This window comes from Phyllobates terribilis, unplaced genomic scaffold (assembly GCF_046119375.1).
Source record: "Phyllobates terribilis strain yellow unplaced genomic scaffold, ASM4611937v1 Scaffold_1__5_contigs__length_1240528914, whole genome shotgun sequence".
Classification (NCBI taxonomy): domain Eukaryota; kingdom Metazoa; phylum Chordata; class Amphibia; order Anura; family Dendrobatidae; genus Phyllobates; species Phyllobates terribilis.
The window spans coordinates 756,663,383-756,690,852 of record NW_027362761.1 but is presented as its reverse complement, the minus strand read 5'-3'; the positions used below and the strand labels follow the sequence as shown (position 1 = coordinate 756,690,852).

Here is a 27,470-nt window from a genome sequence, read left to right as displayed (position 1 = left end):
CTATATATTGAAGCCGACATAATGGACACTCAATAGGGTAAATAGGATGGGTGGTACTGCAATTGATGAAGGATTTTGTAAGAAAAGTAATGTTAGATACTTTGGAGGTAAAGGTCATGGTGTTAGTGACACAAACTGCATCTCAGAGTGACACATCTGAAGCAACCTCAGATAACCATGCCTCTGTCGTTTTTTTGTGTTTCATTGTATTGACAAAGGCTAAGACTATTGTGTAGGGATTTGGATTTTATTTGATGCCTAGTTTAAGGGCTCTAGCAGATAACATGGGAAGATTCTTTTGTATAACTTGATATTTTGATAAATTTTTTTAGTGTAAGGTGTAGAAAATATAAGATGTGCAGCATAGGATGTTATGGGGGTGATTCATTAGGGAGTTTATGCCAGAAATCTGGCTTAAACACCTTAATAAGTCACAATATTTTTACGCAACTCAGAAGTTGGCAGCATTATTGCGACTTATGGCGTTTACACGCTACTCCCGGCCAGTTACGCCAATAAGTTAAATGTAACTTACTCCAGAAATGTATGCCAGTCGCTGACTGGAGTATATTTCTGGCAGTGGCACACTGGGTAACACACACGCCTAATTCATCAAGAGGCACACACTGTCTAATGATTCAGGTGGCTGTACTCGAGCGAGTGCTTCATTAAGACTTGTGTGCACTTCACCAGTCTAAATGACTCTTCCCTTATGTTTTTTTAAAATTTTTGTGACTCTAGCCATTTATATTGCGATTGTACCAATGCAATGGATTGGGCTCTATTTAAACAAGAAGTAGTATAACCCCTTGTGTTTTATTCAATCCTTTTTAACATCGCATTCCCATTTATAGGTAATATCATCTGCACAAGCAAGTCTTTCTTGAACAAACTCTTCAAACCAGGAGATTATTGATGACATGTCGAGAGTGACAACTAGTGGCTTGCAGTAAAATAATGACGCCGGTAGGTTTCCTATAAAGTTGAGTTGATATTTTATTTACATTACTACTGTCCCCTTATAACAAGGCATTGAAAAAAGGTTTAATATTATCAGAGCAAGCACAACTTGCTTGGATGAACTCTCTAACCAAGAGATTTTTGATGACATATCAAAGATAACAACTAGTGGCAACCAAGAAAGAACTGCTGCTGGTAGGTTTCCTACAACGTTGAGCTGATATTTTATTGACATTATTACTGTCCCCTATTAATAAGTCATTGAAAAAATGACTACTACTACTACTGTATGAGGCCCAGTGACCAGAATCAAAAAGGGAGGGCCCGGGGTCTCTTCCTTCTGCTTATGGGGCCTCTTAGGGACAACAGTTCGGCGCATGATGCACCAGGCGGATGGAAATGAGCGCTGTACCTTTAATACGCGGCCGGGTGCATCATGGTCCTGACGCCGGTCATGTGACACACTGCGCGCTCATCTTCAGTCCGGAGGAGAGCAGCGTACGAGCCACATGTGTTGCGGGGACGGCGGCGGCGGGCGGTCAGGCAAGGCATTGTGTGTGTGTGTGTGAGTGTGAGTGTGTTGCGCTGCTGAGGGTATGCTTATGAGGGAGGAGAAGCTGCTGAGGGGGATGCTGATGAGGGAGAAGAGGCAGCTGAGGGAATGCTGGTGAGGGAGAAGAGGCTGCTGATGGGATGCTGATGAGGGAGAAGAGGCTGCTGATGAGGGAGAAGAGGCTGCTGAGGGGATGCTGGTGAGGGAGGAGAGGCTGCTGAGGGGATGCTGGTGAGGGAGAAGAGGCTGCTGATGGGATGCTGATGAGGGAGAAGAGGCTGCTGATGGGATGCTGATGAGGGAGAAGAGACTGCTGAGGGGGATGCTGATGAGGGAGAAGAGGCTGCTGATGGGATGCTGATGAGGGAGAAGAGGCTGCTGATGGGATGCTGATGAGGGAGAAGAGACTGCTGAGGGGGATTCTGATGAGGGAGAAGAGGCTGCTGAGGGGATGCTGGTGAGGGAGAAGAGGCTGCTGAGGGGATGCTGATGAGGGAGAAGAGGCTGCTGAGGGGATGCTGGTGAGGGAGAAGAGGCTGCTGATGGGATGCTGATGGGGGAGAAGAGGCTGCTGAGGGGATGCTTGTGAGGGAGAAGAGGCTGCTGATGGGAAGCTTATGAGGGAGAAGAGGCTGCTGAGGGGATGCTGGTGAGGGAGAAGAGGCTGCTGAGGGAATGCTGGTGAGGGAGAAGAGGCTGCTGAGGGAATGCTGGTGAGGGAGAAGAGGCTGCTGATGGGATGCTGTTGAGGAAGGGGAGGCTGCTAAGGGGATGCTGATGAAAGAGGGGAGGCTGCTGAGGGGATGCTGGTGAGGGAAGGAAGGCTGCTGAGGGGGATGCTGGTGAGGGAGGGGAGGGTGCTGCGGGGGATGCTGATGAGGGAGGGAAGGCTGCTGAGGGGGATGCTGGTGAGGGAGGGGAGGCTGCTGAGGGGATGCTGATGAGGGAGGGAAGGCTGCTGAGGGGAATGCTGATGAGGGAGGGAGGGCTGCTGAGGGGGATGCTGGTGAGGGAGGGGAGGCTGCTGAGGGGAGGCTGATGAAAGAGGGGAGGCTGCTGAGGGGAGGCTGATGAGGGAGGGAAGGCTGCTGAGGGGATGCTGATGAAAGAGGGGAGGCTGCTGAGGGGATGCTGGTGAGGGAGGGAATGCTGCTGAGGGAGATGCTGGTGAGGGAAGGGAGGGTGCTGTGGGGGATGCTGATGAGGGAGGAGAGGCTGCTGAGGGGGATCCTGATGAGGGAGGAGAGGCTGCTGAGGGGATGCTGATGAGGGAGGGAAGGCTGCTGAGGGGATACTGATGAGGGAGGGAAGGCTGCTGAGGGGAGGCTGATGAGGGAGGGAAGGCTGCTGAGGGGATGCTGATGAAAGAGGGGAGGCTGCTGAGGGGATGCTGGTGAGGGAGGGAAGGCTGCTGAGGGGAATGCTGGTGAGGGAGGGGAGGCTGCTGAGGGGATGCTGATGAGGGAGGGGAGGCTGCTGAGGGTAGGCTGATGAGGGAGGGAAGGCTGCTGAGGGTAGGCTGATGAGGCAGGGTAGGCTGATGAGGGAGAGAAGGCTGCTGATGGGATGCTGATGAGGGAGGGAAGGCTGCTGAGGGGAGGCTGATGAGGGAGGGGATGCTGATGAGGGAGGAGAGGCTGCTGAGGGGATGCTGATGAGGGAGGGAAGGCTGCTGAGGGGATGCTGATGAGGGAGGGAAGGCTGCTGAGGGGATGCTGATGAGGGAGGGGAGGCTGCTGAGGGGATGCTGATGAGGAGGGAAGGCTGCTGAGGGAGGGAAGGCTGCTGAGGGGATGCTGGTGAGGGAGGGGAGGCTGCTGAGGGGATGCTGGTGAGGGAGGGGAGGCTGCTGAGGGGATGCTGGTGAGGGAGGGGAGGCTGCTGAGGGGATGCTGGTGAGGGAGGGGAGGCTGCTGAGGGGACACTGATGAGGGAGGGGATTCTGGTGAGGGAGGGGAGGCTGCTGAGGGGATGCTGGTGAGGGAGGGGAGGCTGCTGAGGAGACACTGATGAAGGAGAGGAGGCTGCTGAGGGGACACTGATGAGGGAGGGGATTCTGGTGAGGGAGGGGAGGCTGCTGAGGGGATGCTGGTGAGGGAGGGGAGGCTGTTGAGTGGCTGCAGAGCAGGGGCGCCAATTTTGTTTCAAGAGGGTACCAACCTCCGCAGACAGGTACGGACGAGTAGTTGCTAAATGAAGTGGCCCCCCAACCCATCTTTACTCTTGACTATGATCAAGTAGTCAAGAGTAAAGATGGGTTGGGGGGCCACTTCATTTAGCAACTACTCGACTTGATCATTTTTTTATATTATCACTTTGAGTTATCATGTTTTGAGGTGTATTTATATTCTAGAATTTATAGGTTTTTAATGAATACAATAAAGTTATTTTTAGTAGTGTATAATCGGTGAATATATATGCAATAATATACCCTGTTTACATTTATTAATTCAGTGATCGCAGGCTGCGGCGGCAGGCAGGCTGAGGCGGCGGTGGTGGGCAGGTGGCGGCCTGTGGGCAAGCTGAGGCACCATTAGATTCTTCTTGACTGGGCTGCGGGCGCGGCGGTGCCACTGGCTATGTGAGTAGCTAACTTAAGTCCATGTATTAATTTGTCCACCATTTCAGTACATGATTGTATGATGCAATCATTCCCTCCCATCCCCCCTTCCAACCCCAACCAAAATTTATAAATTACTGGATGACCCTGAGCGATGCTGCAAAGCCAAATGCCGAATTACAACATTAGGCGGCAGCGCTCAGCATTCTCCAGTAGCTTATACATTTTGGTTAGGGAGGGAATGATTGATGGTATCTGCAAGAAATACAGATTATAAAAAAGATTATCACAATATGGTTACAATTAGTTTAAAAAAATGTATGTGACACATTCCCTTAAAGAAAAATAAATAAAATATACCTAAAAAATAGTATTGGATATTTTTAAAGGGTTGATTGTGACTTGTAGGATTGATGCTTCCAATAGGTGGCGCTATAGAGTTCAAGTCCTCTTTTTCCCTGAAGAGGCAATTTGCATATTAAATTTCCCAGAGGAGCATTGCACGGCGAATAAGCCTCCTTACCTTGACATGCCAGAGCCGGTATGTCACTCTCCACAAGGAAAAACGTTACCCCTTAGACCTCAGTCCAGAGCCTCTCATCTAGCCAAATCAGTTCTCATACTTTGCACTGATGAGGGCCAACAGCCTGAAACACCGTGTCTGCAAATTGAGATTCTGATTTGGCTTTTATCCTAAGTCATATTGCACGACTCGTTAAAGGGTTGATTGTGACTTGTAGGATTGCTGCTTCCAATAGGTGGTGCTATAGAGTTCAATCTTCTTTTTCTCTGAAGAGGCAATTTGCACATAGGATATTTTTAAGAAATGTTTAATAGGTTAGAGTGCCGTAGGGCCCGACCAGAAGAGTCTACCTTGTCCTGATGGCCGCTTAAAAAATCTTTTGGCCAAAATAAAAGCTGCTGACTATGTATGTGATCTGGTGTTCGATGGGAACTCTTAATGTGTGATTGGTCAGGACGTGGTGCAGAAGTGTAGTTTTTCCAAGAGTGGGTGGTGGGACTGTGGAAGGTTTGAGGGATGGAGGCAGAGCTGGGGTGGAGCCAGGGTGGAGTCTCAAGAGGACCCCGAAATTCCTAGTGGCAGCCCTGAGAGTATATATCATAACCATTATTTGTATTAATCTTGCATCAGCCAGCATGTTAGAGAAGAAGATAGCATGTTTCCATTACCTTTACATGTCTTGCCATCTTCTTGTAGAATGTATCCTCTAGGACATGAGCACTGGTAGCTGCCCTCTGTATTCTTACATATAAAGTTGCAGGGTTTGGGAGACTGAGCACATTCATCCAGATCTGCACATGAAAGCAAATGATTACATGTGATAAATGTAAAATACATCAGATAGATACAATATATTTCCGTTCCCTAGAATGGCAATATGACTTACCCACACATGTGGTTGCTGTGAAATCTGTGGTGTAGCCCAAATTGCAATGACAGCGGAAAGACCCAATAGTGTTTATACACTGGCCATTTTTGCATAGGTTAGGTAGAACTCTGCATTCATCGATGTCTAAAGAAAGAAAGGCATTTATTGTATTGCGAAAAGCCATATTAATATTTTAATTGTTAATTAGTTCTTAATTATTATTATCTGTACCTCTTCCATCTGTGGTGAAGCCAGGACCATGTGGACACATCTTCTTGTAAGCTGCAGTTCCAGGAAGAGGACACAATTCACATTGGTTGCCCCAACCCCGACCTCCATTACAGCAGCATTCAGATTTGGTAACCATGTTGCGATTAGTAGATGAATGCTGGCACATTGTCTGTAGGACTTCAGTGAAACAAGATCCTTGACGGGTATCTAGACATGAAAAATAACCATTAATATCTGCATGCCAAATATAATGAGCATCATTTTACATGCATACAGGTATTGCTGGCTAAGCAGAGATATAAATGAGAGAGTAGATACACTAATCCATGCTGGGTGAGAAATTTGATACATCGCTAGACATCTTTGATTAGTTCCCTTACTGGGCGCCAATAATTTGCACACAGTATCGCTCATCAAGGAACACCGTCTTTCAAATAGTCCACATAATTTTCCATCTAGGTCATGACGCCTTGTTGAGTGGGGCAAAAATTTGTTTAAAATGCCAAAATGCACAGTAAAGAACCACCATTGTCAGCTGCAAATATGTAAAGTTTATATAGTTTATTTAAAATAAATGTATATAATAACATAATATTACTTACCAATACATTCTGTTCCAGAGGCACTGACCTGGAAACCGTCATTGCAATCACATCTGTAACTTCCAATGTTATTTACACAGCGTCCATTGGAGCAAATGCCAGGCTTTGTACGGCATTCATTTTCATCTGGTTAAATAGACGATTGGAGGAAACATTATTGGACAAACATTTTTATTGCAGAAGATATGACTTGGCACGTGTTCATGTAGAGAACATGAAGTAGTAAGTAAACACAAATCAAATTAATTAACACTATGTACCCTACGCAAACAAAAAAGAAATATCTGATAACATACTTGCAAACATTTGTACACACACAGACGTGTTAAGTGGAAGACAAACTATAGCTCAGTATGAAACTGTTTGAATAGTTGGGACTCACCCATGCATCCCTCGCCATCAGGACGTCTCTGCATGCCAGGTGGGCAAATACACATAAAAGTACCAATGAGGTTCTTGCACATCATGCCCTTGGATTCACAGTCATGTAGACCTTCTGCACATTCATCCAAATCTGCAAAGCACAAAATGCATAGTTAGAAATTTTGTCTTTCATAGTAAGTATAGAATAAACTGAACTTAACATTTAAAAAGGTTGTTCTCAAGTTTCATCAACGCCTGAGACGCTGGCCTGAACCATGCTATCTTTGATACTGTAGCAGCATTAGAGGAGTCCGGGGACATTAGATCAGGCCGGACTGTGCACTCAAACAATCTGGCCAGCTTTAGATCAGCATTTACAAGCTCTATTGAAAACAGCTAGTAAGCACTGCACGTGCTCAGTCAGGCTGAGCGGTGGCTGGTAACCTAGACAACAAGGATTAAACAATAAAATAAACAAATTCCTCCATCCTTGAGAACAGAGAGAATTTTTTTACAAAAAGTAAACTGCAAAGTTGTTTGATTTTTTTTTCAATCATTTTGCAATTTTAACCATTACTGGATACTATTATCTTATATATCTTGATATTGTTTCACCGAATATGCAGGGTGTTTTACTTTCTCTATTGTATGTTCATGTAGAATAACAAGATTATAAGCAAATGAAGTGTATACATTAACAGGGCTTTGGACTATCCACTTTTGTTAGGTGCAGACTCTAAGGCTATGTTCACACATCATGTTTTTTTTGTGTCACAAATCTGCTGCAAAACCTGATCTTCAAGAGCATTTTGTTCAGGATTTTTCTTGCAGTTTTGGTGCTTTTTGGTGCGTTTTTTTCTGATTTTTTTTCACTGTCCTTCTGTCTCTTTTTATGCATGTGTAATAGAGGCCAGAGAGCCTTTAAGAGAACTCTTACATGATGCTTCAAAGATGGAGAGAGACTGCCATCTGCTGGCCAGACACAGTCAAGCGGAACCAAGATATACAAGAGAAGTTGAAGGGAGAGCAGATTTAGACGCTGGACCCGGTCAGGTGACTTCCAGGAAGGAGTTCCTGGAGATAAGAGGCCAGCGCGCCAAGCCTGAGGAGTTTTTGGCACCAAGCAGCAGAGGAGCAGACGTGCTCCCTGCATGCCGAGAAGCCCCGCATGCCAGGCCTAAGCCGGAGGCCTGCGAGGTGCCACAGCTGGGCGCCGGTGGATGAGCTCAGGATCCCTCACAGATGTGACCCGAGTGCTGTACCTACTGAGGAGAGTCGGAACCTGCTTGCGGTGCTGAGTGAGTTCGCGGAACCCGGCATCGCCCGCCGACAGACGAGGTCTGGACCCCCCTATCCCCGGCTTGAGAGACTGCCTCCAACGGCCAGAAGAGAGGAGTTGAGAGACTGCTGAGCCAGGAAAGTCACACCAGTGAAAGCAGAAGAGCTGCATACGTGAACAGGGCCGTCACTTCTTCTGTTCACTCACGGTACCGGGACCAGTTGGGTTTAGGTACTCAGGTTGGGAGGGGAACAGTTGGGGCGGAAGAAGCTAAACTTGCTTTAATTGATTTTGTCCGGAAAACACTTGCGGCCTAGCGGGAATAATCGGTGACCCCCGCTAGAGCCATATACAGAGATAAAGAACTGACGTGGTGACTCCCCTGACTGGGTGCACCACATTACTTTGAGAGACTTCGTATTTTGCTAATATTTCAAATTACCGTTCAATACCCTTGTTGTTGTCCCCTTGTTCAGAATACCTGTTATATATATATATATATATATATATATAAACTGTTTATATTCATCTCTGACTGTTCTCACCTTGTGTCTCTGTGCGTTGCATTCCGGCACCTGCATGACATTTGGCGTAGTCGGCAGGATGCAACATTCAGACGCAGAGATGGCAGATCAGTCTGGGGCTGGTTCTGGCCGGAACCATATACCCCTGGGGGCTATGCTCAATCATCTTCCCAAATTCACGGGGGATGGCATGTCACTGTGGGACTGGGTAGAAAGACTGAGAAGTATGCTACGTATGTATCCCCTCGACCCCCCAGCCCAGGCGGAACTGGCCCTCCTAACCCTTGATGGAGAGGCCCAGCAAACTGTGATGTACCGTCCACCTGGGGACCGTGACACCGTGGACAAAGTGATAAAAATCCTAGAGGACATGCATGGTGACACCACAGATCTGGGACACTTGCGCCTATGGTTGTTTCAGCGGGTCCAAGGGGAAAATGAGACCATAAATCAGAATGTTAATGCATTACAGGAAGTGATGGCCCATATCACTAAGAAGGCTCGAGATGGGAACCGAGGACTGGGACCATTGAATGAAGTGTTGCGTGACCAACTGATTGCTGGCTTGAAAGACCCTTCCCTGAGGCAGATCCTGAAGGAGCGGCTGCGTTTGAGTCCTGATCTGGGCTTCCTGGAGGTAGGGGCTGAAGCTAGAGTCCTGGAGAAAGAAGTTCCTGTTCTCAAAGCCACAGTTAGAAGTCATGAGGCAATTACCCCTGGATTCACCAACAAGGAACCTGATTGGGTACGGCAGATACGTCAGGAACTTCGAGATATTCGGGGTGAGCTGAACACTATTAGAAAGGCCCCTGCTGCCTCCTTGCCGATGCAACCTACTGCCCCACGTGGGCGGAGACCAGAGCGAGAAAGACGTTCCTACCAGGCCCCAACACGTCATGTACCCGACCTATCGGTAGAACGAGGACCAGAGTGTTGGACCTGCGGTGGTAGGAGGCATATCTCCAAAGACTGTCCAAACCGAGAAAGGAGGAGGCGGGGGCAGTCGTTAAACTAAGATGCCCCACGGTTGTGGAGCATACTGTGGGGTCTCGAGCTTCAGAGAGTGGAAGAGGGAGCTCTGAAGACATTGTCTCCGAGAGGCCCATTATCTGGGCTGAATTTAATGGGCAGCTAATCCGCTGCCTAATGGACACTGGGTCTCAGGTGACCACTATGCCTGAGGCGTATTTCCAAAGCCACTTTCCTGAAGTTGCTCGTTCCTGGCAGGAGCCCACTGTCAAGCTAGTGACTGCTAATCAACTACCTATCCCAGTAGCGGGAGTAGTATGGATGTCTGTCCGGGCATGTGGAAAGGACCTCGGTCGGAAGGGGATAGTACTGACCACAGGGTCCGAAGGCGATGGACCCATTGTTACCCTGGGCATGAATGTGCTGAAGGAAGTCGGACAGTTCCTGGCCGAGGGCTGTAACAAAAACAACTGGACCCGTGCCACTCGTGACCCAGCTAACAAGAGAGTATTCCAGCATCTCGTGCGGGTCAGTCAAATTCAAAAATTGCCCGCTACCTCTCAGTACCTGGGTAAGGTATCGATACCACCCGAAGCCACAATGACACTGCCAGTGGGACAGACTGTACTCACTTTACCAGTGCTGGCACATGTGTCCTTAGAGGGCGTGGACATTCAAATTGAACCAATGGAGGGAGAGGAAGCGCCCTCAGGACTCCTGGTTGCTCGGATCCGGGCCACCGTGCGGCAGGGTTGAGTGCCCGTGCGTTGCATCAATCTAAGTGGCACGAGTTTACAGTTGTTGCCCCGACAAGAGGTGGCGCGAGTTTGTATAATGCCAGAGGCCCTTACCAGAGCTGACGCTATAGGGCTGGCACCTGTGGAAGGAGAGCCATGGACCCTGGAGGTGTCCCTCAACAGCCAAGAGAATGGAAGAGAACCGTTGGCTGGGCGCCACCTCTTGGAGAAAATGGAGGCTAATATTACTGAGTTTTCTGCTGGACAAGTAAGGCAGATCGAACAACTTCTACAGCGATATCAGGGAGTGTTTGCACAACATGAAGATGATTTCGGGTACATTCGGGACATTCAGCACGAAATACCCACCGGAAATACTGCTCCCATTCGAGAGAGATATCGGCAGATCCCGCCTCAAATGTACCAGGAGGTGAAAGAGATGTTGGCCCACATGTTGTGGAACGGCGTGATCCGCGAAAGTCAGAGTCCTTGGGCGGCTCCTATTGTGCTGGTCCGGAAGAAGGATGGTACCCTGAGATTCTGTGTAGACTATCGGAAGCTGAATGCCTGTACAGTACGGGACTCCTATCCACTCCCCCGAATTGAAGAGTCTCTATCTGCGCTAGGAAGCGCCAAGTTCTTCTCTTCCCTCGACCTGGCCAGTGGCTATTGGCAGGTCCCAGTAGCTGAGAAGGATCGTCCGAAGACAGCTTTTGTTCTCCCTATGGGCCTGTTTGAGTTCAATCGGATGCCGTTCGGGGTAACAAATGCGCCGGGAACCTTCCAAAGACTGATGGAGAGATGCTTGGGGGACCTCAACTTTGAAGCCACTTTAATATATCTGGACGATATCATTATCTATTCCGCTACGTTTGAAGATCATCTCCGCCGACTGGAACAAGTGTTAGAACGGCTTCGGAGGCACGGCCTGAAGATTAAGCCTCGTAAGTGTCGTCTCTTCAAGCGGGAAATTGAATATCTGGGGCACACTGTGTCCAGTGAGGGAGTGCACCCCACTGCGGAGAAAGTAGCTGCCATGCAGAAGTGGCCCACAACTACAGTTCGTTCAAGCTGGAGCTACTGGCACTGGTGTGGGCCATAACCGAGAAATTTGCTGAGTACTTGTCGGGGTCAGAAGTGCAAGTGCGGACAGATAACAACCCTTTGGCCCACTTGGAGAACGCCAAGCTGGGCGCGCTAGAGCCGCGGTGGGTCGCAAGGATGTCCAAATACCAGTATAAAATCGCCTATCGGTCCAAGGCTCTGAACACTCATGCAGATGCCCTGTCCCGGGTTACTCAGACGGGCCCGAAGAGGGATAGAGATGAGGAGCTAGAAGGCGACGAGATTCCGGATTTCAGCCAGTTTGCCGCTGCTGTGGTCGACGCCCAGGAGACCAGAGAGGAGCCGAGGCCCACTCAAATCCTGGGCCGCTCAAGAGACGAGTGAATACATCTGCAACAATCCGACCCAGAGCTGACAAAGCTGAGAGAATGGAAGGGAAGGGAAGCGGCCCTTGGTCAAAGACCCGACCTGGAGGCCAGGGCCGCTTTCCTTCCAACTACCCTACAAATCCTAGGCCAGTGGGAGAGGCTCTTCCTGAAGGATGGCTTGCTATGCTGAAGAATCCAGCTACCTCGAGAGTTTGATGTTACCTGGCAGGTAGTAGTTCCAGAGGCACTGGTAACGCAGCTAGCCCAGGAGGCTCATAAAGAGGTGCTCACTTCAGTGTGGAGAAGACCTTTCGGTGATTGCAACGGCTGGTGTATTGGCCTCAACTGCGGCAAGAAGTTGAAGGGGTCTGCCGAACATGTCGCCAGTGTGAGTTGAACAAACCCCCGGAACAAAGGGCTCCCATTCAGGCCATCCAAACTTCTGCACCCTTGGAAGTCCTGATGATTGACTATCTGATGATCGGAACTTCATACAATGGTTACGGACACTGTTTGGTAATGACTGATCACTTTACCAAGTTCGCAGTAGTGACACCTACCAAAGACCAGACAGCAGAAGCCGCAGCTAAGGCCATCTGTCAAGATTTCATCCGGATTTATGGGTGTCCGAAGCGAATGCATTCTGACCAAGGGGCCGCTTCCAAGGACGAGTGATGGATGAACTATACCGTATCTATGGGATCGACCGATCCCGAACAACGCCTAACCACCCTCAAGGGAATGGCGTATGCGAGCGCTTCAACCGAACCCTGTTGCAAATGTTGCGAATGCTGGAAGCGGACAAAAAGATGAAGTGGCCCGAATTTGTGTCCGAGCTGGTGTGGGTGTATAATAATCGAGTTCATGCGACTACTGGCTACACCCCTTACATGTTGCTGTTTGGAAGGAGTGGACGAGAAATGACTGAACTACAGCTAGACTCAGAAGACTCCGGCCCGGGCAGTAGCCCAAGTACCTGGATTCGAGAGCACAAACGCCGGCTTCATACGGTGAGAAGATTGGTCGCTCAGAAGTTTCAGGAAGTAGAGCAAGCAGATCGGCCCCCAACCTCAGGTGGATCACACCAGCCAGGGGACCGTGTGCTGGTCAGGGCCAAACGATTTGGGAGTAAACTGGACCATCGTTGGGAGGTGATACCATATCGGGTGGTGAAGAAGATTCACCCCGACAACCCAGTCTACGAGGTCAGGCCCGAAGGGGATGACGCCGCGACACCCAGGGTGTTGCACCGTAATATGCTGCGACCTTGCTCTTCTGAAGCAGAGGCCTGTAACGAAGTTGGGCCTTCAAACAAATTGGCTGAGGTGCCGAATACAGGAACCTTGGGGGATGAAGAAGGATGGGCCACAATGCAGTTGGGCCCGTCAGAACCGTCGATGCCAACCCCGAGTGGGACCCAGAATGAATCAAGAAGTGACTTGCAATCCCCAGAGGTTGATTCATCGGATATCCCAGAGTCACCTCCGCAGGAGGAGCCCCGCAAAACTGAGCGGGCTAATGCAGGAATTCCTCCTAACTGGTATGCTCAAGAAGAGTTTATCTGGTCTCAGATCCAACAGAAAACGCAGGAGTGCGCCCAACTCCTGTCTGAGCTTGCACTGCCTGGAAAGAGACGTCAATCCTGCAAGAAATCCACTCGCCCAAGGACTGACGAACAAAAAGGAGGGAGGAATGTAATAGAGGCGAGAGAGCCTTTAAGAGAAATCTTACATGATGCTTCAAAGATGGAGAGAGACTGCCATCTGCTGGCCAGACACAGTCAAGCAGAACCAAGATATACAAGAGAAGTTGAAGGGAGAGCAGATTTAGACGCTGGACCCGGTCAGGTGACTTCCAAGAAGGAGTTCCTGGAGATAAGAGGCCAGCGAACCAAGCCTGAGGAGTTTTTGGCGCCAAGCAGCAGAGAGGAGCAGACGTGCTCCCTGCATGCTGAGAAGCCCCGCGTGGCAGGCCTAAGCCGGAGGCCTGCGAGGTGCCACAGCCGGGCGTCGGTGGATGAGCTCAGGATCCCTCACAGATGTGATCCGAGTGCTGTACCTACTGAGGAGAGTCGGAACCTGCTTGCGGTGCTGAGTGAGTTCGCGGAACCCGACATCGCCCGCCGACAGACGAGGTCTGGACCCCCCTATCCCCGGCTTGAGAGACTGCCTCCAACGGCCAGGAAGAGAGGAGTTGAGAGACTGCTGAGCCAGGAAAGTCACACCAGTGAAAGCAGAAGAGCTGCATACGTGAACAGGGCCGTCGCTTCTTCTGTTCACTCACGGTAACGGGGCCAGTTGGGTTTAGGTACTCAGGTTGGGAGGGGAACAGTTGGGGCGGAAGAAGCTAAACTTGCTTTAATTGATTTTGTCCGGAAAACACTTGCGGCCTAGCGGGACTAACCGGTGACCCCCGCTAGAGCCATATACAGAGATAAAGAACTGACGTGGTGACTCCCCTGACTGGGTGCACCACATTACTTTGAGACACTTCGTATTTTGCTAATATTTCAAATTACCGTTCAATACCCTTGTTGTTATCCCCTTGTTCAGAATACCCGTTATATATATATATAAACTGTTTATATTCATCTCTGACTGTTCTTGCCTTGTGTCTCTGTGTGTTGCATTCCGGCACCTGCATTACACATGTACATAAAGTTCTGTGAAAAAAAGAACCCCATTCTATTTTGGCATCCAAAACGATGAAAAAGCGCTGAAAAACGCTGATGCAAATTTTGATGCGTTTTTGATGCGTTTTTTTCACCACCCATTACTTCCTATGGGTGAAAAAAAACTGAAAAATGCTGAAAGAAGTGCCATGCTCTTTTTTAAAAAAAAAAAAACATGCAAGGCACAAAATCCTGAACTAAAAAAAAACGATGTGTGAACAGAGAATTCTGATTTCTCATAGACTTTGCTGGTACTGCAAAAGGCAGCTGAAAATTTGCATAAAAATCTGCATCAAAAAACACTAAAAAAAAGATTGCTGGCATCTGACTTATTCCCTGGAGTAAAGTGTGAGTAAAATATGACAAATTAATCACTCCTAACTGACTGCCCCACCCCCCAACCCTAGCACAGTAAATGCCATCAGGCAATTAGGTTTGACACATTGTAAGAGGGGGGACTATCAGGCAACTTGGAGTAACACAGTGGGAAAGAGACCCTCTGGCTATTAGGAATGACAGTGGGGAAGGAGGCTGTATAGGGGAGGGGGCTGCATAAGGGGCTGTAGGGGACATACTGGGGTCTGTGGTGACCATACTGTTTTGGGGGCGGTTGGGAACCTTATATTAGGAGCTGTGGTGACCATAGTGTATAGGGGGCTGTGGTGGATATGGCATAAGCCATGGTTCATAAGGGCAGACAGTGTGGCAGGTGTAGCTCCTGAAATTACACTCCCTGTTGAGCCTCACCCCTAAAGTACAACACTTTTTTTTACTTTTGCTAGTATTTTTTGTTGAAAAGGTAACAATTCTAGTAGAGGTGGTTATCAGAGCTTGTTACCTGACCCATCAAAGGTGGTGATGGCATTATGGGTCCTGTTGCCTTAGTCTCTGACCCATTCCTTTGTTTAAGGGCTGAGGGGTGTGGGGCATCATCGGCTTCATCTCCTAGGGCACCAGCCCTGAATATGAGGCCTGTGAGTCGGAAAGCCCAGTGCCAGCGCCAGCACCGCTTCACCTTGCCCAGTATCACACTTTTAATCATATTGTCATCCTTGATGCCGATATAGTCAAAAGCAATAATGGAACAAGAAGCTGTCTGCTCCCTTTTCCATCAATCTCCCTGTGCGTCTGACGTCTCAGACCAGCAGGTGTGATAATGTCACTCCATCGCGACCGCTGTGCCGAGCAGTGCAGATCTTCAGACCACACGCTGAAAAGACCAGAACAGTGGGGAAATGTGAAGAGGTACTATTATTTTGTTTTTAACCAACGTGTATTTTGTGCGGGTCATCATACTATTTGGAATTACACTTTGTCCATTGAAATCAATCGGCTGTCCAAGTAAAACACTGACATCTTGGGTCCCCCAGATCAAGAGAGATTTTCCATAGCTTCCACCTGCTCTAGTTTTTAAAAAGTGAGACTCTTATTAAATTGATAGAAAATGAATGAATGAGATTTTTTTTTACTAAACACTGGGATTATCATGGGCAACTAATGAAGTTAAAATATGTGGCTGAAATGTTGCTGAAGATATCATACCTTTGCACATGCGGCGATCCTCTCTTAGGGTGTACCCAGAAGGACATGTGCATTCATATGATCCATAAGTATTTATACAGCGGAAAGCACACAGCAGAGGATTTGTGCATTCATTTATATCTGAAAAACAATAAAAAAGTGTATATCAAAAGTCAATACAATATAAGTACATTTCACATAAATAAATCCCCTTTATTGCCTTTATTTCCAGTTCTTATGATTTAGCAACACGTGTGATCTTAGCAAAACTCTATGAGCCACAATAAGAGTACTCTTGTTGATGTTACCTTCACAAGTCATCATGGATCCAGGTTCAAACCCTTCATCGCAGGCGCATTCAAATCCTCCAACCACATTAGTACATGTTCCATTGCCACAAGGGTTTCCGATGGAGCACTCATCCGTGTCTGCAAAATAAGAGAAATAAATGTTCTGTGTCTTACAAGTGCTCAGTCTATTCTACAGAACATCTCCATAGTAGTAGTATGGTTACACCGCTCTCAGCAGAACAGTTTTGCTAATAACTAAATCTTACCAAACTCGACCTATATGGGTGCACACGATCCTTTCTGGCAGCGCTTTGAACGCAGCATACTTAATGCTGCGTCCAAAGCGCTGCACCAGGTGAACCCGCATGTGTTCATTGAACCATGCGGATTCACCGCATCCTATACATTGCACTGATAGAATTTCTCTTGCGGAGACTAGCGTCTCCACAAGAGAAATTGACATGCTGCGGTCTGGAAGGACGCGCCGCATGTCCGTCTCCGCGGGTGATCCGCAGGTGCACGGGAATGCATAGTGGGCATCGAATTTCTTGAAATCCCATCCATTATGCTGTAACATCTGGCCGCTGCACAGCGCAAGTGTGCTGAGTCCAATCCACAGCGTTTACTGACCGTGTGTACGTACCCTATTATTCAGAGCCCTACTACGAAACAGGCGACTCTACAATTGAGTCTAAATCAAGTCCGGTTTGTACCAGGAGCATTTACCTTAGTACCATGTCTACCATACCATGAGGACCTTCATGTTGGCAAAATATGAAATAAACGTTTGTGAAGTATGGGAATTTCCCTTTTATGGAAGCTTTTGTAGCAGAGCTTTATTCACAAAAAAGCACACTTTTTTCAATGTACTCACCTACACAATTAACACCTGTGAAGTCAAGGTTATATCCAAATGGACATTCACAGCGGAACGAGCTATCCGTATTAATGCACATCCCATTGACACAAATTCCGGGACTCTCAGCACATTCATTGACATCTAAGCAAAGGGCAGAGGAACAGGTCATAAATGAGTTTTATAAAATGTTATATTTTTTTATAAGTTTCATCTTTCTACCAGAAAAAACAAACAAAACATTGTATAGGGTAATTTTCCTCTCAGTGCTCCTCTATTATCTAGCAGCAGAGCCATGAACAAAAAGCAGCTCTCGCTTTGATGGATCCGGTCGGACTATGAGTTACATGGCTACGAATGGCTTGTATGTAAATACCCTAAGAGACTATTTCCATATTCACATACTGAGAGGAGCAGTGAATGGCCTATATATCTTCTTTTGACGACTTAGAACGTTAAACCTTCAACTATATTTGTATGGACAGCCACTAGAGATGAGCGAACCCAAACTTGAAAGTTTAGTGTCTGGTGCTAAACGCCGAACACGGACTTATTAATAGCACCAATAGATTATAATGAGTACGTGTTCGATCCATGAAAAATATGGAGTGAACACGTCTGAATGAGGCCTTAGAGTGTGAGCGGAATCTTATGCCCCAGTCAACATAATAATGGAAGAGACTGTGGAAAAGGCAAAACTGTAGATTTCTACCAAAGCGCATGGCAACCTTGTGTCTCGTGGTATGTAATGCTTTGCTTGCCGTAATCGCTTACCTTCTCTGGTGTCTGTTCTGTCTTGTACAGAACCATGACCATAAGGACAGAGTTCCCGGAAAGCCTCTGTAAGGAAAAACGGACAGAAATCATTTATTATCATCAAAAATGACACTAACATTGCCTAATCTAATCACCGTTACAGAGAATGCATCACCTCTATGTTTTACTAATAAAAACTATATCCAGTATGTATACATTCCTTTCCTTGCAGATTATAATGATTTCTGCTATGGGGGCAGTCACCTTACATGGCTGCTCTGATCTGTGAACCGCAGCTCAGAGATTTGTATTACATCAGACACAGGGGCATAAGAGGTCTCAATCAGAAAAGGACCTATCGACTCCTATAGGAGAATGATTGGGTAATCTGTGCAGGGAAGAAAAGGAAGAACGCTGTGTCCGCCATGTATTGTCAAAGGTGGAATTCTGCACTACCTGCCTCTGGCTTTATAATAGAGGCTACATAATATAGAGCATAATGTGGAAAACTTTACATTCTCCTTACCACTTGATTCCTGTGGGCACAGCTCACAGGGATCACCCCAGCCTTCGCCGGGCATCGTGCTGCAGCAGCACCTTGCTTTTGTCGTGTTGAAGGCTTTAGGAACGGAGCATTTTCCATTATCAAATCGAGTAAAGCAGAAACTTTGACGGGTGTCTGGGAAGAAATACACAAATAATTCAGTAACTGTTTATTACATTCAAGCAGGCTTGAAAGGTACACTTTATATATTATATAATGATAGTCTATGGAAAATGTAGTGTGTGAGATGACTAGTATTAGTATATAGGTATATTCTTTATAGTACAAGAACGGTTGGCACATCCATTATATTTTGTAACTTCTGACAAAAAGAAGATGTAATGATTACAAAATGTGTGCAATGTACTACAACTTTTACATTATTATTCTTACTTCTGGGTCATCAGCCCTTTTTTGTCCTTTCCCGATGCTGGCGCTTTACAGTACTTTGCTCTGTTCTCAGTAGGGTAGAGCAAAGTGCATCTGTGCTATCCTACCTATCCTCTCAATTCTGGGAAACTCAAAATGTCCTCTTACTAGGTGACCAGAATATATTATTATTAGTGTTGAGCGAGTATGTTCTGTCCGAGTATGCTCGGGCGAGCTCCGAGTATTTACAGCTGCTCGGTGATATGGTTAAATCGCTCCCGTGTGCATGATTTGCAACTGTTTGACAGCTTTATTACATGGGAGGAATGTGTAAGAAATAGACATTCCTCACACGTAATAAAGCTGTCAAACAGTCGCAAATCATGCACACGGAGCGATTTAACCTTATCACCGAGCAGCTATAAATACTCGGAGCTCGGCCCGAGCATACTCGGCGAAAGGGTTAATAGAACATACTCACTCAACACTAATTATTATCCATTGACCAGCTACAGACCAAGTACAATATACCGAAAACTCAATTTTTTAGGCATCTTCAACTTAGATCAGCCCTCCAATCACAACTAAAAACCTAGGGTACAACTATTTCCATATCTGCCTATCCTCTGTTAAGCATTCTTAATTTACAAGGCCCACAGGGTCTCATTTCAACCTTGCACACATAACGGTTATCAATAGGTATTGGAAACTCTCTCCTGAAAGTAAAAACAAATGGGAACTTCTCATTCCCAGTATCTCTGATGAGGACTAGGAGGAGATCCTGGAATCTCTTCTTTCTGTCTCTCCTTCAGCGAATAACAGAATGATTCAATTATATATCATTCATCAATCCTACCTATCCCCATTAAGGTTATACCACATAGGTAGACTACCCTCTTCGGAGTTCTGCATAGTCGTACTCTCAATGCAGACTTCTGGCACATGGTATGGACTTGTCCAATCATCCTCTCCTTTTGGCAAACTATAGTTACTCTCTTATCCTCTGTGATATGCATTCCTCTTCCCTTAGATCCAAAAAATTGTTTATTTGGGATACTAGAGGCAGAAATATAGAGCCATCGCACTAGAATTATTCTCAGAGAAACCCTCTTTCTTGCCAGGAAACTGATAGCTACATGGTGGATGGGTAATTTCCACCCAAAATTACGGTTCTGTGTCGATTTACAGTAGTTAACACAAAATTCGCATACGACAAAGCAGTTTATTAACAATAGGGGCTGCCCTCCGAAGATTGCCAAGGTATGGTACACCCGGAACTCGGCAGTGTTAACGGTCTCTCCCAACTGACTTTCAGTCTCTATACAAGCTCATAGGATAAATGCAGACTCTTCAGCTCTTTCTGGCGCTGCTCCAGTCCCAATCTGCCATTTTATGCCCACAACTTCTGACTAACCGGAAGTCAGAGGCAACGGTCACAAGTCTATGAGAGCCTCGTTGTTGCCCTCAGACTTACATTGAGTTGTGACTTCTGGTCCACCCAGCAAACACTGGAGCGATCTGCAGTTCACAAACTGCAGAAGATGACTGGCACGGCGCCGATAAAAGATGAAGACGGTAGTATTGTAATAGGGGCAGGGTACTTAGATTAGTGACACTGATCCAGCACGGCAATAAACAAATCTCTGGCGTGGTGCTTTAAGGGTTTTGGACCCTTTTTGACAATTAATACACTTGTATAAAGTGTCTAGAAAAGAGTGGGTGACTAAGGCTGTTTGGAAAATACTATAAATTTACTAAAAGTATACTCCTATTTATTGTCTTAAATAAAAAATATAAAACTTAAACTAGAGAGTCTTAAAAATGCTCCTGATTTATCATTCACTAGGAGCCTCTGTGATAGACATGATGCGTTTTCACCCTAGTCTTGTCTAAGTTCACGCTGCTTAATTGTTACACAAGATTTTATAAATCTGCCCCAATATGTGACATATGTTAACCTTTACTTAATGATTGCATAGTTACAACTTTTGTAGGAATGTATAAGTCTGAAAAGGTAACTGACATGAATGTCCACCTTTCAATAACACTTAGGTTTTAAACTACTTTACATAAAAAAACAATGCTGAAAAATTAAGTTCTTAATAAATGTTTATCATGTTCATAATTTTATTTTTCTGATGCAAAGAATTCAAGATACAAACATAGATCTAAAATATAACATTAAGTCTGTCCGCTGCAAATACTAAAGGGGACCTATGAGCTAACTGCATACGGCTTATACAATAAATGTAAAGGGGTTGTTCGGGCGAAATTAAAATTGTACTGGTATCTTGGTATATTAAAAAAACAAAAACCAAATGATGCTATACTCACCTACCCGCACTTTTCTCTATCCTGCACAGGCTGCTCCAAAGTCTGCGTTTACACCAGAAGTGAGATGTCACCATTCCAGCAGCAGGAGGATCGCTGCAGCCTGTGATTGACGGACGTGTTCCGGTGACTTCAGTACTGCAACATCATGATGCTGAAGTCACCCGCCATGGCAGCCAATCACAAGCTGCAATGGACCTGCTGCTAGAATGCTAACGTCTCCCTTCTGTGTGGCCGCAGGTAAGTGCCAGTAGGTAAGTACCGCTTTATGTGCTATTTTTTAATCTACCAAGTCACTAATAAAATTTTAATTTTGGACGGACAACCCAGTAGGCAGTACATTTCAAAGCGTCCTCTAATGAGGCAGACAACATTTTATCTTTTTAATTTCTATCTATTTAGAAATCAGAAAAAAAGAACTTTGTAAAGGCATATCATGAAATTAATCAGCACAAAAATTTTTACCTAAAAAAAATAACACATGATAATGGGACATTTACTTTATATAAAAAAAACACTGTACATGTTGGATATGATATAGATAGGAAGCTAGATGAAGAGTTGATCATATAAAAACACGACTTACCAAAGCAACGCCGTCCATTGTCCGATAGGATAAATCCTGGAAGACATATGCACTGGAAGCTTCCAGGGGTGTTTGTGCAAGTTCCAAATAGGCAGATGTTTGGCTCATCATCACACTCATTAATGTCTGGTTTAAAAAGCAAGAATTAGTTAACATCCAGCCTATCACATACACACACCCATGTCATGCTATATGCTTACCAATACAGTTGTCATTCTGTACAGCATATCCTGGAGGACAGATGCAGCGGAAAGAACCTTCCAGATTCTGGCAAGTACCAGGAGAACAGGTTCCCGGCAGGCTGATGCACTCATTTATATCTAATAACAATGCAGAAAATAAACATTCAGCTTATCCCAACAATACCAACATCCTTTGGTAAGTGATAAGGTGACCCTTCACATACTCTGGGATTTTCGGCTTGGACAGTGCAAATATATTACTGTATTTTGTAAACCATTGAAATGTATGGACAGATTTTATATATAATATTTTAGACTATGGCCTCATGCTTCTCAATTTAAAATATATATAGAGATTTTTAAAATCATCCTAATTTCTCTTCATTGACAATCCCTTATCAATCCCTTATCATCCTGCAAGAAACAGTCTATGGAATGACATATCGACATATGGAATATGAAAATCAAGAGACTTGTCGAAGGTCCTTCTTTCAGAATAGGTAAAGACTTCTTCAAGTCAAGGTCTAATGTCTAAAATACGGCGCAGAAAGCGCAGTGGTGAATACTGTTGTGGGGCACTGTCTAGGGGGGCACTATGTATGAATTTGTTATAGGGTGACTGCATCTCTGCTATGGGGGCATACTGACTAATACCTTTATTAGATCCCTTTGGTATCTAAACAATATGATGTGCGGGCACACACTTACACTTAGGGGTATGTAAAGCAACCCCCTTAGGCTAGAACTATCACATAGCTTCTAGTACAACATGTCTGGAAAGTGAAGCAATCTAATAAAAAAGCTTTTAGCAGATAGAAGAAATGTCCTCGCACTTACCCACGCAGTTCTTTCCATCAGGAGTTATTTCATAGCCTTCCTGGCAAAGACATTGGAAGGAACCAACATTGTTGATGCATTGGCCATTTCTGCAAACTTGTCCCGCAAGAGAGAAGCACTCGTCTATGTCTGCAAGGGTAAAGATAAAGAACCCAATGGTGGGTGAGTGTTAAATCAGCTGTAGACTCTGCTGCCATCTACTGGTGGAGTTACATAACAATAGACCCTGTATGTTTTTGCAAGTTCAATATCCAACAAGAGTGGAGAAGTATTTTTTCAATATATTTTTAAGTAGTAAATCTGAAGCTTTAACTTTTACTGCATAACATGATCACATAGACTTATTGTTTATAGGCTTGTTTTTCCCATAAATGTACAGATTTATGTTTTTTTGGGAAGCAGTATATTTATCTTAATTCTTAAAGAAGTGGTCCGAACTAACATTGATTTTAATCCTATATGTTTATCTATTTAATGTAACAATCTAATTGCTTTTCTAATGTACTTTAATTACAATGTCCCTATCGTTCCCTCTCTCTACTCTCTAACTGCTTTTTTTTCACCTACTTCAGTTTTGATGACATTTCGTTTGAGAATCCCCATTGTATGCTGGGATGCACAAATGAAATGTCATCAGGGGGTAGAGACTGCAGTTGTCAATTTCAACGTATGCTCAGTACGAACTCACTTGTCACTGTGTGATATTTCTTTTCAGTGCACAATGAAAGTGTGCTCCCTTGCCGGCTCTAATGAGAAGTGACAAGAGAGCGCACTGTCAGTGTGCATTGTAAGGAGAGTAGGCAGACAGCAGAAACCAGCCCCGTCCCCGAAAGTGATATCACTCTTGGGGGTGGGGCTGTTCTCTGCTCACCGCATTCTCTCCTTACAATGCACACTGACAGTGCGCTCTCTTGCCTTTCATCACTTCTCATTAAAGCAGTCAAAGGAGTGTACTGTCATTGTGCACTGAAAAGAAATATCACACAGTGACAATGGAGCTCGTGCTGAATTGACTACCAACGCATGCTCAGTAGAGTTGGGACTAGCCCCTCCCCTGAAACAGACGTCATGACTCTTTTTTTCAGGGTGGGGACAGAAGCTGTGGCAGTGACTACAGCTTTTGCCCCCTGATGATGTCCCGTTTGATTATTCCAGCATGCACTGGAGATTCTCAAATGAAATGTCATCAAAATGGAAGTAGGTAACAAAAAAAAAAGCAGTTAAGAGTAAAGAGGGAACAGTAGGGAATTTTTAATTAAAGTATATTAGAAAAGAGATTAGATTATTAGATTAAAGAAACAGACATTTAGAATTAAATCAGTTTTTGTTTTGGACCACCCCTTTAATGTAACTTTTCTCCATATGGAATAAGCACATATTGTGCAAACATCGTCTTACCAATGCAGTCGTTGTTGTGAGTTAGTTCGAAGCCAGGGAAGCAGAGGCAGTTATAAGATCCAACAGTGTTCTTGCAGGTGCCATTGCCACAAGGCTGACGGTCGCACTCATCAATGTCTAAAATGTAGAAACGATACATAACAATCATGATCGATCAATGGGAGACATATTACATCACTTCAAACGCTTTAAAAGACGTAGGTCCCTCACCCATGCACATGGTTTGGTCTGCACTTTCTTTGAAGCCATTGTGACAGATACATTTGTAGCTTCCCGTTGTATCCACACAGGTTCCATGGCTACAGACGTTGGGAATTTCATTACATTCATTACGGCCTGCAGAAAAAAAAAGACATTTTTAGACTAATTCTGTTCATAAACTTAGGACATAATATTATCATTTTGTAAAATGCAGCTGAATGACAGTAAATAAGTAGAGTGTAAGTATTTCTGAATATATACCGTACTCACCAACACAAGCACCGCTGGGAGACAGCTTGTACCCACTGGAACATTCACAGCGATATGATCCTGGGATATTAATGCAATCTGCATTTATCTGGCATAGGTTCTCTCCACTGCTGCACTCATCAATATCTGTCAAATTAACAACGGAAATCAATACGTTCATACTCATAGTGGATGGCAATATACATTTTCAGAACACTATTTCAATTACAGATGGTTTTTGCTTCTGTGCATAAAGAAAGTAGATAGAGATGCTAAAGAGTATTTCATATATCAATAGTACACATGAAATCAGAAAATTTGTAATATATCTTATCAGAGAAATCTGCTTCTTTATTCTCCTGGACTGATCTTTCATTTTCAATTCATGGGTAAAATCTGTAGCCTGTGAAGTCAGATTTTCCCATTACTGAGGATGGAGATGACAGTTGGTACTTTTAAAATTCTATGAAGAGGAGAGGAGGGAGAAGCTAGAGGCAGAGTTGTCCCGATGACAGTTACAGTTCTCCATTGAACTTTATGAGCACCAACTGTCTTCTCCTGTGTCAGTAATGGGAAAATCTGTATTCACTGAAGGCATCTTTTCTTGTGTACTATTGATTTATTTAAAAAAACAAAAACTTTAAACAACTGTTACTTTTTATGTTCCCCATACACATTAGATTAAAGTCAGCCAAACCGGCAATATCGGAGAGATCAGCTGACAGACTAAGTATAGGAGCCTCCTGACTCTCCCCTGACAGGTGACTTTAAGGATTTTAAGGCCCCGTCACACTAAGCGATGCAGCAGCGATCCCGACAAAGATACGACCTGTCAGGGATCGTTGCTGCATCGCTAATACATCGCTGGTGAGCTGTCAAACAGGCAGGCTCACCAGCGATCAGGGGAGCAGCGATATCGTGGAAAGAATCGTTCCACGATGTCCTGCTCCCGTTACCAGCCTGCTGCAAGCAGGAGCAGGCTGGTAACTATGGTAAACATTGCGTTACTAAGTGGCGTGTGCCCCTAGTAACCCGCTGTTTACCATGGATACCACTCTGCTACGGTGCGCGGGAGCCTCCGCTTACCGTAGCAGAGTGGTATCCATGGTAAACAGCGGGTTACTAAGTGCGCGCGTGCCCCTAGTAACCCGATGTTTACCATAGTTACCAGCCAGATCGTTGGTCCCGCTGGTCACACACAGCGATGTGTGCTGGCCAGCGGGAGGCCAACAATCAAAAAATGGTCCAGGACACTTTGCAGCGATCAGCAACCTAACAGCAGGGGCCTGATCGCTGCAAAGTGTCACACATAGCGACATCGCTGGTGAGGTCGCTGGTGAGTCACCAAAACCGTGACACAGCAGCGATCTCGCTAGCGATCTCACTATGTGAGACGGGCTTTTAAGGGTCGGGCAGTTTAAATTTCGATGCTTGACCCTTTTGTTCTCTGGGAGATAAGGCGTCACCTGGGCTGTCTTGCAGCTGCTTTCCTGCTCACCCCATTGATAAAACACCTGCATTCAAATGAGTTCATGTCTATGGGGGAGTCAAGAGAGCTAGCTGTCAGCCGAACGAGAGGCCGAACATGTGTGCAGCCAGCTTAGGAAGAGTCCTAGCAAACCTTCACAGATGAGGAGAATGTTGTTGTAGCTGAATCCCATTGGGCATTCACAGCGGAAGCTTCCAATCTGGTTTATGCACACTCCATTGGTGCAAATGGCTGGGATTTCACTGCACTCATCAATATCTGTAGAAGTAATACATATAATAATGATAATAATAAATATGATAATACTACTACTAATAATAACAATAATAATAATTCTAATAATAATTATACATATGATAATAATGTTCATAGTAATATTAATAATACTACATGTACATATAGTATGACTAATACTAATAATGCATATAATAACACTATTGATAATGAAACCACTACGAATAATAATGCTAATAATAGCACTACATATGAAAATAATGCTAATAGTAATAATAATAATACATTTACATATACTACTAAATATAATATTAGTACATATGATAATACTACTAACTGTATTGATATTATGAATAATAATTATAATAATGATAATCATACATACGATAATACCGTAATACTAATAGTAATAATAATGATACTACTACTAATAATAATATAGTAAATATGATAATTCTACAAATAATAGTATTGATAATTTATTACTGACACTAATATATAATACTTTTAGTACTATTACTACTAATAATAACAATACATATGGAACTACTAATAGTATTGATACTACTACTACTACTACTACTAATAATAATAATGACTCATAGTATATATAACAATACTACTACAAGTACTACTAATAATAATAACAATATACATGGTAATAGTAATACTAATAATAATATGATATGACTCATAGTATATATAACAATACTACTACTAATAGTAATAATAATACATTTGATAATAATATTGTCTTCTATCGTCTGAAAATGATGATCTCATACCCATAGGTTTGCCAGTGCGGATGTCGATAATAAATCCAGGTGCTTGATTTCCGCAAAGAACTTGGTATTCGGCTAGAAAAAATAATAATATCCAGTTTATGAACACTGAAGGCTCAGAATACATATAAAAAGTCATATTTTACATTTATTAAGTCATAGTCCATCTTAACACCCTAACTAACTAGACATGAAGAAAATGTAATTCTACTATACCAATATTATCATGCTGCACTTAGCTTAATATATTGAAATCCTTAAGTATAATCCAACAGTGGCAATTATGTAGGTCACAAACCTGGATGACTTCCAGTATGTACATTGGCACCAGATTCCCTCTAACCTGAGGCTACACGCTTAATACTTACGACTGGCAGGGACGGGACACGGTTCACACGGTTTGTTCCAGGCTTTGCCAATATTGTAGGAGCAGCAGCACATTTTCTTTGTCATGTTGGTTGACAGCTCATTCTCACACGTGTCATTGTAGTTACGATAACACACACTCTTCCTCATATCTGAAGTCAAGGACAAATATGCCATAGGTAAGCAATAAAGGACAATTAGGAAGA

At 44.8% G+C, this 27,470-nt stretch overlaps 1 protein-coding gene across 1 annotated transcript in view; it reads right to left on the bottom strand.

Annotated features, from left to right (window-relative positions):
* LOC141149662 (fibrillin-2-like) overlaps window positions 1–27,470 on the bottom strand; it is a 238,446-nt gene that overhangs the window by 32,825 nt on the left and 178,151 nt on the right. Inside the window, exons 41-59 of the mRNA XM_073636910.1 lie at window positions 27,267–27,416; window positions 26,902–26,973; window positions 26,015–26,140; window positions 24,415–24,540; window positions 24,154–24,279; window positions 23,944–24,060; window positions 22,546–22,674; window positions 21,727–21,846; window positions 21,527–21,652; window positions 18,223–18,375; window positions 17,715–17,780; window positions 16,959–17,084; window positions 16,103–16,222; window positions 15,816–15,935; window positions 6,680–6,811; window positions 6,298–6,423; window positions 5,696–5,902; window positions 5,483–5,608; window positions 5,265–5,387 (exon numbers count right to left, since the gene is read on the bottom strand). Of these exons, the coding sequence (XP_073493011.1) occupies window positions 5,265–5,387; window positions 5,483–5,608; window positions 5,696–5,902; window positions 6,298–6,423; window positions 6,680–6,811; window positions 15,816–15,935; window positions 16,103–16,222; window positions 16,959–17,084; window positions 17,715–17,780; window positions 18,223–18,375; window positions 21,527–21,652; window positions 21,727–21,846; window positions 22,546–22,674; window positions 23,944–24,060; window positions 24,154–24,279; window positions 24,415–24,540; window positions 26,015–26,140; window positions 26,902–26,973; window positions 27,267–27,416 (2,391 nt within the window). The remainder of the gene's footprint in view (window positions 1–5,264; window positions 5,388–5,482; window positions 5,609–5,695; window positions 5,903–6,297; window positions 6,424–6,679; window positions 6,812–15,815; window positions 15,936–16,102; window positions 16,223–16,958; window positions 17,085–17,714; window positions 17,781–18,222; window positions 18,376–21,526; window positions 21,653–21,726; window positions 21,847–22,545; window positions 22,675–23,943; window positions 24,061–24,153; window positions 24,280–24,414; window positions 24,541–26,014; window positions 26,141–26,901; window positions 26,974–27,266; window positions 27,417–27,470) is intronic.